The sequence below is a fragment of the Rhineura floridana genome, chromosome 8 (assembly GCF_030035675.1).
Source record: "Rhineura floridana isolate rRhiFlo1 chromosome 8, rRhiFlo1.hap2, whole genome shotgun sequence".
NCBI classification, from domain to species: domain Eukaryota; kingdom Metazoa; phylum Chordata; class Lepidosauria; order Squamata; family Rhineuridae; genus Rhineura; species Rhineura floridana.
In genome coordinates, this window is record NC_084487.1 from 57,406,403 (window position 1) to 57,420,991 (window position 14,589).

Here is a 14,589-nt window from a genome sequence, read left to right on the forward strand (position 1 = left end):
TTTGACCTTCCAGTGAAGAATTGTCTCTAACTAAAACAGAAAGCTATCATTTTACAACTCTCAAACAAGATATACAATTGGTGAAACACTTTCATTCCTTCACATTTTCATGTAACGTTTGTGGACTTCCGAAGGGCATCTGATTGGTCCCTCTGGGAAAAACGATATTGGACTAGATAGGTCTTTTGTCTGGTGCAGCAGGACTCTTAGTTCTTTGCTAACTGTAGGGGCCATTAAAACCACTGCTTTGCAAAGCTTTCAAGATTCCTGTGGTGACTAAAAACAAAGTCTTGTGGCATTTTGTCTACTTCTGAGTAGACGAACGTGATTGCACTGTAAATAACTCAAATGAAATTGCGATCTGACATTAAACGGAAAAAAAATATTGAGTTCTCCCAGAACACGTAACCCAGGAATTTATTGTGTGGAGAAACGCTGGGACTAAGTGGGAGCATTGTGGGCCAGTGTCGGGTGATCGGTGGAAAGAGTGAAGTTGATATTCACAGGCTCTTACCTCAGGACTGGTCTAATTTAATGGAAACACATAACAATTTTCTTTAAAATGACTTTTTGTTATTCACAGAAACCAGTAAAAAGGCCTCAGAAGGTTTTGTTATTACAGCTGATGTTTGTGGACGTGGCTGCATCCATGCTTGGAAAGGTGCACTCTACGTAGGCCTAGGCTAGAAGCACACTTTTCTTCACTTTTAAAAATCATATCCTTAGCTAGGCTAGGTCCTGGAAGCAGATCGTGGCGCTCGCTCTTTACTGGCGAGTCTTGCTCATTTAGCTCTATTACAGAAGGTGAAGAGAAGGTGATGTGAGGAGAAACTCCCACACATTACGTTGGGGGAGGACGGCGAAAAGACAGCCGTTACTGGCACGGTGAGCCGGTGCCCGAGGGAAAGCGCCGCCAATATATCCGCCGCTCGCCGCTCCTTTGGCTACTCAGCTCTCTTTATCCATTCTTTCCTCGTCAAGCCAGACTTTGAAGAAGAGCTCGTTCAAGTCCTGAAATCTCCTTATGTCCGAAGCCCAGTCCATAAACCAGCCCCACTTTCTTGTCACAGACGAGGCGCTACGGGGCAGGGGAAAGAGTGAGTCGAGGACTCTCCGCCCATTTAACAGGCAGCCGACGCACCCGCACAGACGGCGGTATCTGCTGCGGCCCCGCCTCGCGCTCCTCCTGCTCCCTCCCCCCGCCCCAGTACTGGCAGCAGCTCCTCCCTCCGCTGTCAGGGAGCGACGGAACGAGTTGGGCCGGGCGGAGCGAGGCTGGAGTGGCCCCGTGATTTGGAAATGACTCCCGGGAGCTTGCCGTGAGCTCGGAGTTGTCGCCGTCGCAGTCGCCACCCTGGAGGGGACGTGACCTCTGCCACAATGTTTAGGAGGATTTTACAGAGGGTAAGAAAGCACCAGGGAGGGCGTTTCTTTCGTTCCTGCACCTGCGGCGCTGGGGCTGTCCGATGGGCAGCAAGAGCGGCAGTAACAGCAGCATGGGGAGGTAGCTGCACTTCCTGGAGTCGGCCCAGCAGCAACAGCGAATGAACACACCAGCACCAGCGTGGGGTCTCTCTCTCACTCACTCACACACACACATACACGCCCCACCACAACAGCAGCACGAAGGGTGCCTGCCTTCCTGGCTTGTTTCCCGGCCCTTGTTCTCGGCTCGGCTCCCCTCTCTTCCCAACGAGCAGCCGCGCTTTTCTTACTCCCCTCCTCTCCAGGCCGTGGCTGCTTGTGTTAACAGGCCCTTTCTTCCCATGCCCATTCACGGCATAGGAAAGGGAATAGTGGCCGAAGAGACTGGGATAAGGAGGGCCGGGAACAACGGGCCTTGAGTGGTTCTATTTAGGGAGGGGGAGAGAGGGCCCCGGCAGCTCCCATGGAGGCGTGGATGGGCGGGGGGTTGTCATAAAGGACGCGACTTTACGTTTCTGTCAGAGGGTTGGTGAGTAGAATAGACTAGGGTGGGGATGGGGAGCCAGGAAGTTCTGGGCTCCAGGGAGATAAAAGGAGGGGTGAAATGCAGAAGGGAGGAATGGCCTGCGAAGGAAATGGGAATCTTTTATCTCCCTCCCCGTGGGGCTCAGACTGCGTTGGCCTTGCTGCTGTGGATCTGATTCCAGTTGCCTTAGTAGCCTGGCTCTGAAGGCCTCAGCACTTGGCGGGGTTAATCATGCCTCGTTTCTCTCTCTGACAGGGAGGTGTCTCTGTTGAGGGTGGAAGACGTTACTCATTGACTCTTCCAAGGCTTGTGCTATTAAATATTACAGCAATCTAAGGCTGCAATCTAGTACACACTTGCCTGGGAGTAAGACCCATTGAACGCAATAGAGCTTACTTCTGAGTAGACGTGAATTGCATTGCAGCCTAAATCTGTGCGAAGTTGCAAGAGATATTGTACATTAGATTGTATATATGTGCATATTCTGATATTACACACAGCTCTCTGGGGTAGGGCTTGTTCACATAAAAGTACATAAAAGTAGGTGGAAAAATAGTGGCAGTGTGGATATCGACAACTGATTTGAGTCTGCATATGCCGTTTGCCATTGCCATGTACTGTGGGAGAGAAAAGGAATTAAGATGGGGAGAATGCCAAGAGGTCTAATACTGCTGAATTCTTTGTTCTTCAGTAGTAGCAGTTAATGGACAGAGTGGATGGAACATCCACCTCACTTGTCATGCTGGGTAAGTACTGCCCAGGCTAGAGTTACCATTAAGCCCCTGGTTAAAATAAGCCCTCAGAAGCAACAGCATCCTCCATGCTCTGTGTCCTAGTTTCCTTTAAAATAACTTCAACTGAAAACATGGAAGCTTTTGCATATCATGTGATGAAAAAGCACTGGCTTAACATTCTATCTGTCTATGTTTATCCCCCCCCCCAATCATAGGGGGAATGTTAAAGTTGGTGGCAGAATGATTGTGTTGTGTAAGTTGAAGGGTGCTTAAAGTAGAGTAGAGGCAACTAGCATTGTGTGATTATTTATGCATCACCTTCTTTGAGTGCTAGCAGTGAAGATGGCATGGTTTGTAGCTCACACTCATGTGTAGGCCCATAATATGAAATTACATACAAATAATATGAAACTGTGATCATTACTTCAGATTAAGTGTGCCTTCTGGATTGGCCCTGCTGTTTTTGCTTATCACCACCTTTGATATACACATGGATTCTGGGACATGTCAAATCAAAGGCACAAAATAGTGATATCTCTGCTTGAAATGTGTATAGTGAGAGTTCTCAGGCTCATATCCACAGTAATCTTGGTACTGCACCATTTCCCCACTTTCTCATTCTTCTGTTGACTTGTAAACTCAAGTCAGAGGAAATGGAAACAAATACTCTTGTATTCAGATAATGCTGAATACCTGTCCAGCCAATAAATACTTTGCAGTTGTCTTCTATAGCTCTTCTCATCTTAATTGTGGTCATTGCTAATATTTGAAACTATATTTCTAATTATTTCCTTTGGTTCACATTTACTTATTTATAAATATATTTGTATACCGCTATTTTGTTAAAAACATCAAAATGGTTTACAACAAGTTAAAAACCACTACCACCACCACACAATAAGAAACATTAAAAATACAATAAAAACAAAGGTCAACTATTACAAAAAAGATACCTTCTTAATTGCCTGCATAAGCCTGGCAGAACAGAAAGGTTTTCAGCAGGTGCTCAAAAGTTAAAACAGGAGATGCCTGCTGAATCTCTGTTGGCAGAACATTCCAGAGAACTGGGCTGATAACACTGAAGACTCAGTTTTATGTCAATGTTAAATGAGTCTCGACAGCTCAGGAGACAACCAAGGCTGCACCCATAGATGATCTCAGTAACTGAGCTGGGATATAAGGGTCCAGATGGTCTTTAAGATAACCTGGACCTAAGTTGTTCAGGGCTTTGTGAATTAATATAAGGACCTTGTCAGCTCTGCACTGAGTCAGCAGTGGGGGTTGGAAATTCCTGGGTCGTTAGCAGGGAAGGGAAGTCCTTAGCCGGCAGACTGGTTGTAAATCTGCCAGGCCAACGAGGAGGGAACCTGATAAGGGCCAGGCCTGCCTGAAGCTTACTTGCCAAGTCACAAGTCCAGAAGCGAGGTCAGTAGAGGTCCGGGATCAATTGCCAAGGGGTCAGTCCAAGAGATGCTGCAGGGAAACTAGGTATACACGAGCCATGCCTGACGTTGCAGTCAGCAACAAGCTGAAGGCAAGGGGTGCCTTATAAGGAGCAGGTTTGACAGCAGGTGTGAGCCCTCAGCGTTTGGGCCTTAAGGAGACAGGCCTGCCTCTCTTCTGCCTGACCTTCTGCTGTCTACGTTCTGCCAGTGAGGGGGGAGTATCCTGTTCACTGTCTGTGTCTGGCTGCAGGGCCTCTGCTGTATCTGGGGTGCTCTGTAGCTGAGGAGGAGAAGGAGCTGGATTCTCAGGAGGCTCCTCCATGTCTCCTTCTGGGTCTGCTGCTCCTGAGTCTGCTGCTGTTACTCCTGAGTCGTCCTCATCTGAGGAGTCCTCTGACGGGGCCATGACAGACCTTGAATCTGGCTTGGTAGTGGATGGGCAACCAGTGCAGATGTTTTAAGAGTGGTGTCACATGTTGTTGGCCATGTGCTCCCATCAGCAGTCTGGCTGCCATATTTTGCACCAGCTGGAGCTTCCAAACCAGGGCCAAGGGTAGCTCCACATAGACCGCATTGCAGTAATCCAGCCTTGAGGTTACCAACATATGGACTACAGAGGTCAGGCTATCCCTGTCCAGGAATGGCTGTACCTGATGAACCAGACAAAGCTGGTGAAAGGCACTCTTAGCCACAGAGAATACATGGGCCTCTAGCAACAAAGATGAATGCAGGAGTACTCCTAGGCTACAGACCTGGTCCTTCAGAGAGAGCATTGCTCATCCAGCACAGGCAACTTGCCTATCTCCCGGACATGGAAACCACCTACCAAAGAGCCTCTGTCTTCCCAGGATTCAAGCACAGTTTATTGGCCCTCATCCAGTCCACTACAGCATTTAGACACTGATCCAGAGCATTCAGAGCCTTTCCTGTTTTAGATGTTATATCACACAATAAGATTGTGGAGAGACCATAGCTCATGTTATGTTTATGCCAGCTTTAGTCCCTGGTTTTTCCAGTTAAAGGATCTCTTATAGCAGCTCTTGGAAATATATCTACTAGACCTTGGAGAGCTGAAGCCTGTGGATAGTACTGAGCTAGATTCATCAATGGTCTAGCTCAGTGGTTCCCAACCTTTATGAGTACGGGACCCCCTTTGTAAGCTCAAAAAATGTTGTGACCCCCCCCTCCATTCTAATTGTAATTTTAGTCTCTTAATTGAAAAAAATTGTGCATGGCAAAATCACATCTCCAGATATCTCTTTCCAGAAAAAGCTCCCTGTAGACAGGAAGGTGTTGCTTTCTTTTCTTAATGCAAAGGTGCAATCAGATTGGGATCCCCCTCCCCCTGACAATCTGAAGATGTACAGTCCTGTCTCCCAACATCAGTGGCTTACAGTGTTGGATTAAGATCCAGGTTCAAATCCCCACCCAGCTATGAAGCCCACTGGATGATCTTGGGCCAGACACAGTCTCTCAGCCTGGCCTATCTCACAGGGTTGGTGTAAGGATAAAATGGAAGGGGAGGAACCATGTGCACCATCATGAGCAACTTGGAGGAAAGGTGGGGTATAAATGCAATTATAATTAAATAAATAAATGCATTTCAGCTGCAGTGTGTGGACCCCAGCCAACCTGCTGAGCTTTTAAAAAATCATCATAATCATCAAGAAGCAGCAATGTGGTAGTGGTGGGGATGCTAGATTGTGAAGACAAAAGGGTGGATAGGTTGAGGAGTGGGGTTAGCGCTTTTAGACCTTGGGATGATCATCAGAACTGACGACTTGGTTAGCGTGCACTTGGGGAATGAGAGTGGGGCACAAGACAGATCAGCGCATGCACACACACGAACACACCTGCCCCTCCTGCAAGCATCTGCAGGTGTGCATGCATGGGCACGTGGGAGGGGGGAACCTTCAACTGCTGCAGCATCTTGGAGAGAGATGAAGGGGCAGAATGTAGATGGAAGAAAGGGGGGACACTGGCACACACCCCTAGCCTCAGTGATGGGGGGCGAGCAAGTCCTGAGCTTCCTCACTGCTCTTTGGCTCCATCTGGGCTGAAGGCGAGCTCTGGGCAGCCTCACAAATAAGAATAATTTTTAAAAGGAGATGGCAGCAAAGCAGGAGTCAAGAAAGGCAGGCACATTGGCTGCCAGGAAGGAAGAGGGAAAGCAGTCTTTCCTTGCAGCCTTGTTTCTTTTTGCTTCATGAAAAGCCCTCTCCTCTCATTCTGAGTAAGGGCGTAAGCAGCAGCAGCAGCAGTGCGAGGAGATGGGAGTCGTGATTGTAATCCCCTCTTCTTCCTGTTAGCACCATCCTCAGCTGCCTTTGGCATCTGCCATGTGTGGTATAGGCAGATGCCTGTGCTCGGCTCAGCTGCAAGACGCTCTGGCGCTTCAGCAAAGTTCTCCCCTCTCGTTTGGAGCAAGGGGGAGGTGTCTTTTGCAGAGGCAATGGGGAGCAGAAAGCATCCAGGGAATGAAGACTTTAAAATAAATAAATAAACAAATAAATAAATAATTTATTGTTCGTAGCCCCCTCTGGTTTATGTCACGGCCCCCAGGTTGGGAACCAGTGGTCTAGCTTGTACAATTTCCTATGTTCGTATATACCAGGGGTGGGGACTGTCATGTGCAGGGGCCAAATGAGGTCCTTTAGGCCTCTCTATTTGCCCCTCAGGACTCTCCCTAGGCCACACTCTTCACTGGCCTTGTTACCCCCCCTTCTTTTTGCCTAGCTGGCATGTCTCCTTGAACTGTAATAATACCTCTTGCTTGCCTGGATGGAAAGTTGTATGTATAGAAACCTCTGACTTGTACATGCCTGGACTGTAGCCTACTGTACAAGATAAGAGTCATGTTTGTTTCCCACCCATTATTGGCATGAATCCCCTAACAGATTGCCCATGAGAGAATGCAGCCTTCAGACTGAAAAAAGTTCCTCACCCCCATATATGTTGTTCTGATGAATTGATTGATAAGAAGAGGCAGGGTTGATTTCTGTTCAAAAGGTCTTCTCCTGTAGGTAGCCTTTACTTGATACTTTAAATGTAGACAACAAAATGAACATGATAGGAACGAGAGTACTGTAATATAGACTTTCTTTTTAGTTGTGGATATACTCCTTGAAGACCAGAGGTAATTCCTACATATTCTGAGTGTACACCTCTAAGCTTTGCGGAATAGAGTTGAGTCATTCAGCTCATTGAAAGATAGTGCTCCATTTTCTTAATATCTTTCTCATAATTTCAAAGTCATGAAGAACTTAAATCATGTGGTGAAAACTGCAGCTAGGTATCTGATATCCATTTTGAAGGCTTGTGAATGGAGTTTGAAATCTTTTCATGTAGTTTGCTGGTAATTAGTTTAGTTCTTTTTGATGAAGGAACTCTTTGAGTATTAATGAGAAATAAGGAAGAAGTGTTTTTATTGTGGATTTTGTGAGACCTCAACATGTGTTAGAGTATCTCTTTGTTATTAAGAGTCTGATTTCCTAAGGTTGGTGCCTCATTGTTTGACTCAATTTCTGCAAAATTGGTATATTTTGCAGCTGTTTTCTTATCTACTTATGACTTCCCAGGTAATTTCCTACTATATATGTATAAACACGTCAAATAAGAACAGAAAATGTATCCTTTGTAGAAGTATGTGCATCCTCTGATTCTCAAAGATAGGGGTAGTGAACTCTTAGGCTGGATGCAGCCTGCCAAGCTGCTACCAGCTGCCTGCCAGCCCTTGTCCAGCTCTTCTCCCTGGGGTGCAGTTCCATTGCTAGGAGGTCTTGCTGGTCAGGAAACCGGAAGGAGCACTTATTTTCTTGATCAGTAAGATCTTCCTAACAATAGTGCTGAGCTACAGGAAAAAGAGGCACCTTTGAAAGGTAAGCAGATGGGGAGAAATCACCCTGCCGCAGCACTAGGGTGAGAAGCAAGGTTTCTCTGATCGGATGGTGGATATATACCCTGTCCTGGACGGGGTTACACTCCCCCTAAAGGACCGGGTTCGTAGTCTGGGAGTCTTTTTAGACTCTTCCCTCTCACTTGAGGCTCAAGTAGCCTCGGTGGTTAGGAATGCGTTTTACCAACTTCGGTTGGTAGCCCAGCTACGTCCCTATTTGAGTAAAGAGGACCTTACATCAGTGGTACATGCTCTGGTAACCTCACGTTTGGATTACTGTAATGCGCTTTACGTAGGGCTACCTTTGAAGACAGTTCGGAAGCTACAACTAGTGCAAAATGCGGCGGCCAGATTGCTGACAAGGACCAAGCGGTCCGAGCATATAACACCTGTTCTGGCCAGCTTGCACTGGTTGCCAATATGTTTCCGGGCTAGATTCAAAGTGTTGGTATTAACCTATAAAGCCTTATACGGTGCGGGACCACGATACCTTGCGGAACGCCTCTTCCGATATGAACCGGCCCGTGCACTACGTTCTGCTACGAAGGCCCTCCTCCGGGTTCCAACTCACAGGGAGGCCCGGAGGGTGATGACAAGATCTAGGGCCTTCTCAGTGGTGGCCCCCGAACTATGGAACAGTCTCCCTGAGGAAGTACGCCTGGCGCCGACTCTGCTTTCCTTCCGGCGCCAGGTCAAAACCTTCCTATTCTCTGAAGCATTTTAAGTTACATTGATCTAATTTTAATAATGTTTATTGTATTGTTGATTGTATTTTAATATTATTTTGTTATTCATTGTATTTTTATACTATTTTATGTTCACCGCCCAGAGAGCTATTGCTAGTCGGGCGGTATATAAATTTAATAATAAAAATAAATAAATAAATAAATAAAATAAACGTCTCCTCTCAGCCCAGTGCTGCCTTGAGGTGATTTGAATCTCCATGCAGTGCAGGGCTGTGTGGAAAGGTTTCAACCTTGCCTTCTGGTTCAGTGCTGTAATAGGAGAAATTGCCTCATTATATCAACAGGGTAAAAAGGTAAAGGTCTCCCCGCACTTATAGTGCGAGTCGTTTCCGACTCTTAGGGTGACATCTTGTGACGTTTACTAGGCAGACGGTATATATGGGGTGGGATTGCCAGTTCCTTCCCCGGCCTTTCTTTACCCCCCAGCATATGCCGGGTACTCATTTTACTGACCACGGATGGATGGAAGGCTGAGTGGACCTCGATCCCTTTTACCGGAGATTCAACTTCCTCCTTCCCTTGGAATCGAACTCCGGCCGTGAGCAGAGATTCAGCTGCGTTACCGCCGCTTACCACTCTGCGCCACAGAGGATCTTATCAACAGGGTAGGAGGGGTTTAAACCTCTCGCCTCAGCAAGTGCTTTGATGGTGGGGGTGGGAGAGAGAGAGGTATGTACCTGTCTGTCTGTCTGTGTGTGAGTATGACTAAAGTAACTTTAAAGCTGACAACAAGGACATTGGACTTGTCAAGGACTATCGATACCTTGGCATAGTCATTAACCAAAATGGAGACAATAGTCAAGAAATCAGAAGAAGGCTAGGACTGGGGAGGGCAGCTATGAGAGAACTAGAAAAGGTCCTCAAATGCAAAGATGTGTCACTGAACACTAAAGTCAGGATCATTCAGACCATGGTATTCCCGATCTCTATGTATGGATGTGAAAATTGGACAGTGAAAAAAGCAGATAAGAGAAAAATCTTTGGCCGTGACGGCTGTTGTGCCATTCTTGACATATATTCCTCAGAGGGTGGCCAATCTTGAATGTGGCCCTTGGTTCAGAAAGGTAGCACTATGGTCATCTTGTTGTTTCTTTATTTGCAAGTGGAATTTTTCAAAATATCAAATAAGCGCTGTGTATATTATTGTTGAGCACATCAGCTTTAATTTATGAAGTAACTATGTCCATTTAAATTTATATGCCTATCAACTTTCAAAAAACTATCTGCCATAGTAACTTCAATCTGGAAAAGGACAGGTAGAAGATCCATGCATTCACTAGACCGTAAAAATTGCCAGCTGTTCAGCAAAATTAATTTTTTTAAAGTACCACTAAATGTATTTCATCTGTAACATATGTGCAAAAGGCCAGTGTTTTCTTTAAATTATATTTCAGGGGAGATCTGCACTTTAAATGGCAAGCTCAGCTCCAATATTATACTGGTGTTTCCTGTGGGAAATATGCAGAGCCTGGAACATACATGTGTCTTTGAACATACATGTGCACACATCTTGGAGCCTAAAGAATTCCTTGGATAATGACAGTTCTGGTTGCATATTCTACTAAATAAAAATGAATGTTTACATTTTGTGCTCAGAAAAGTATTTTTTTTTACCTTACCTAAAGGCCTAATTTATTTTCCTTTTTTTCTGTAAGACCTGAGTATTAAAGGATCGTTCAAACGGGCTGTTTCCTACTTGTAAGTAGCCCCAACCGTTCCTTAAGGTGCCTGCACTCATAGAGGCAAATGTGATATTAATGGTAATGTAGATGCCAATTTTGCCTGGTCAGAATCTGTGCCATGTGAGGGTGTGACATGGCTGTACTATGAGATGTTTTGTATTTTAATGGCTATTTTTTAAAAAATATTTAAACATTTCTTGGTGGTCTGTCTACTTTAAAAATATCCAGAGTAGTTACAAATAGATGATGCTGTGGGGACTAGCATTGCCTGTGTGCTTGCTGCTGTACCCCTAAAACTCCTGCCCTCCCTAAACATTTGTATATTGGCAGAGGCAGTAGTGTAACTTCCCACTGCTCTACAACAGGGAATTAAAAAGAAAAATATTTGCCACACATGTAAGTGAATCTATTTTTGAAGATTTTGTAAAACATGATTGATTTGTAATCTAACAATTTCTTGCTACAAATTAAGCGAATGTAATACATTAAATGTGTTCATTTTTCAGACTCCGGGCAGAGTTGGGTCTCAGAGTTCTGACTCCGATTCATCTGCAGTCCCTGGAAATGCAGTGGATGTCAACAATGAGAGCTCTTCGGAGGTACTGTATTACAATAATACATGAACTGGCAGAGCAATTCAAAAGCTGGGGAGCCGGTGGAGTGGGGGCCAGTGGAGGAGGAGCCGGCGGAAAGCTCTGCAGGATCTTCCTCCCACTCGGGAGCCACTGCCCTGGCTGAACGCTGGCTCTGTTAGGATCCACGCGCACAATCCGACTGGAAGCGCTGACTTCCATGAACAGGCGCTCCATGTAGACGCCCATTAAAATGTTTTAACTGAATGAGCCTTTGGCCGGTGGAGTTTACGGACAAATAGGGAGCTAGGAGAGGGCCCCAAATGCAAGGAGGATCTCACATAAGTCCTCCCCTGTGGCTCCACCCCTGGAATGCCACATTTTTGGGGCTTCCACTGGCTTCTGTTGGCCCTCTGTCCGCTGTACTGGCAGTCCCGGTGGACCCCTGGTGCTGCCATGGAGGAGGACTGCTGTCGCCAGAGGCCAGCAGCACTGGGAGCATGCCAGCTCAGCTGGGGGTCCATGGTACCCAACTCTCCCCAACCTGGCAGAAAGGTGAGTTGTATTTAGCCCTAGAGTGTTTTAGACCTTGGATCCAACCTCTTTGAAAATGTTGCCTTGGGGTGTTTACTCTCCAGTCCTACTTACTTCAGCTGGTATAATTGCAGTGAAGTTGTAATATCTTGCAGTATTGCGTAAAATGTTGTTTTGTGTTGTGTTTGGTCCTTCTCATATTTGTATATATTTGCTGGCACAGCAAATATGTGGTATAAATTAACTAAAATAAGATATCCATTTTTGTATCTCAGAAAATTTAAACATTTTTCATGTCACTATAGATATCTCTTCTGAACATAATTTATGTAGCATGTATTTTTATTATGTATTTTAAGCTTTTTTTGGCTTTGTTTCAGGACATAGCCCTCCCAAGGCAGCAGACATAGAAAGTATAATACTGAAATAATTTTAAAATGGTGTTAAAACAACATCCTAAAAATAATACACATGCCAGTATCATTCTCTAAAACACGAGTTTAAAATATTTTAAAACAGCTTCAAATTAGTAACATCAAAAAACACTAAGAATTTAAATGCCTGTTGTACAGGGGTCATACATAGTTCAGTAGGAAGAGAATTCCATAAACTGGGGGAGGGGGGACCACTGAGAAAGCATTGCCTTTGTACCTGCCGGCTTAATTGATTTTGCTGGCGGGTCTATGAGCAGGGCCACTGAGGTAGATCAAGGCACAAACAGGTTCATATGGATACAGGCGGTCCTTCTGACCGCAGTTAAGGGCTTTAAAGTTTAACACCAGCAGTTTGAATTGGGCATGGAAACACTCCAGCAACCAGCAGAACTGATACAATATCGGTGTTGTATGTTCCAACCGCCTGGCCCCCATTTATATCCAGGCAGCCACATTTTGTGCCAGTTGAATTTTTCAAGCTATCTTAAAGGCAGCCCAACACAGAGCATATTACATTAATCTAGTCTGGATGTTGCCATGCATGAATAATGAATATGAGTGATCCTTTTTTTGTTAGGTTTGTAGAACAAAACAGGGGTACTTTCGAGTGTGGTATTGAAGTAAGAGGCGCATAATATAGAGACATCCATAATGATCTATGGGATAGTATTGTTTGGGGAGAAGCTTTGTTCTAAAAATTGTGACTAACATTAGGGAGCATTGACAGCAATCTTTCAAATATGTCAACAGGTGTTACTAGCCCTTAAACATTTTAAGCAGCCTGCTTGCACAGCCATACCTGTATTAGCCATGGATAGAGAAGAGAACAAAACTGTCTTAAAGATTACAAACACTTCATCTGTCTGGTTCGCTCATACTTATTTGCTGTAGGAAAGAAACCAAACTGTGATTTTATAAAGCATGATTGATTTGTAATAATGAAATACCAAACCAAGTTGTGATGTAATTACATGTTGCTGTAGTTGTGTTCATTGCACATTTTAGCATGTTGGAAAATCCTTTCTTACTTACTGTGTCGTTTATGGTCACTATGGCTGGTTAAGCTACATTTGGAAAGAAATAATCTTGTGAAGTTGAGGGTACGTTTATTTGATTGCACACTTGCAGCAAGTTTTGCTTAAGACTTCTCACATTTCAATGTTGGATCAAAAAGAAGAAAATAATTGGTACTCAAGAGCAAGTTTTCTTTGCTTTAGAACATGACTGAAGGTATAGCCTGAAACTTATTTTTCCCCTTTCAAGTTTTCCTCTTTAATCCCCTTTGAATATCACTCCCGTTGAATTGTTAACCATATTTTATGTATTTTTATCTATTTTAATGTTTTATTGTATTTTTATTTATTGTGTATGATTGCACTGTGAGTCTCCTTGAGTGCCTCATTGTGGCGTAGAAGGGCAGGATAGAAATATTTTAAATAAATAAATAAATACAATAAGGTCTAGGTTTGTTTTGGGAAAATTCCATTGCATTGTCTGTGCTTTAAGACACCATTTAATGCATTTTTTTGCGCATAAGGTGCTGTATGTTACTGGAGAACTTTTTCTCTGCTGGCCACACCAAAACAAATGGGTTTCATGCAAGAGCAGGTCCCTTGTGCATCTCTTGTTCATTTCAGTATGAGTTGCACATCATGGTACATCTGTTGAACTTAAAGTTTGTGAATTTGGCATGTGTCCTATTCTATTATTTGTTAAATCTCAAAGGTAAGATTCATATAGTTAAGGAATGGAAACATGTGGCCCTCCAGATGTTGCTGAACTCCAGCTCCCATCATACCTGACCATTAGCTGTGCTAGCTTGGGTTGATGGAGTCCAGCAACATCTGGAGGGTGTTCATTATCCTTGATACAGCCCATTTGGATTTCCCATGTCATTGATTAATTCATATGCATAATATGTTTCTTTTACAAACTTAATCTAGTAATTAATTCTTCTAGGAATATAGTGCAATATTTGAAAATGTGTTCTTTCAAATACTGGTTATTGATATGACAATTAATTGCCTGGGAGGGAATTGTTCAGCAAAAGGTGAAAATGATACAGGGTAAGTTTTTCTTAATAATGCCCAAGTCTCAGGCTTATCATTTGGGTAGTTCCTACCACATTCTTTTAGCTAGCTCATGTTTTAGATACTATGGGTTGGATCTAGACTTAGTCAGAGTAGACCCATTGAAATCAATGAAACAGGTTGCAATCCATTACATGTGTTCTCAGAAGTAAGGTCCATTTGGTTAAATTGGACTTCCTCCAGGTAAGTGCATGTTGGATTGCAGCCTAGCCATATATGCAAAATGTGTGTGTGTGACACACATACATATATAGTTCAGTTGAACGGTTAAATAGACCAATAATATTCCTGCCACTGCATTTGTTGTGTTCAAATCCAGTGCCTACCATGATGCCAAAATCTTAGCTACTATGTTTCTTCATGATACTATGAATACACATGAGGACACATTTAGGCTTGGACTGAAGACTTTTCTTACATGTGTGTAAGAAAAAAAATATGTAGACACTGACTGGGCACAGGGTGAGGAACAGAAAACTAGCCAATGAGCTATATTTATTTATTGA

The 14,589-nt window shown here is 44.2% G+C and overlaps 1 protein-coding gene across 2 annotated transcripts in view; it reads left to right on the plus strand.

Annotated features, from left to right (window-relative positions):
• Nucleotides 1–1,209: 1,209 nt before the first annotated feature.
• The window catches only part of EEA1 (early endosome antigen 1), a 117,620-nt gene continuing 104,240 nt past the window's right edge, over nt 1,210–14,589 (plus strand). Inside the window, exons 1-2 of one of the 2 annotated variants that reach the window (XM_061639579.1) lie at nt 1,210–1,404; nt 10,960–11,052. In XM_061639579.1, the coding sequence (XP_061495563.1) occupies nt 1,381–1,404; nt 10,960–11,052 (117 nt within the window). In that variant the 5' untranslated portion in view covers nt 1,210–1,380. The remainder of the gene's footprint in view (nt 1,405–10,959; nt 11,053–14,589) is intronic. The other variant, XM_061639580.1, reaches the window with a different exon arrangement.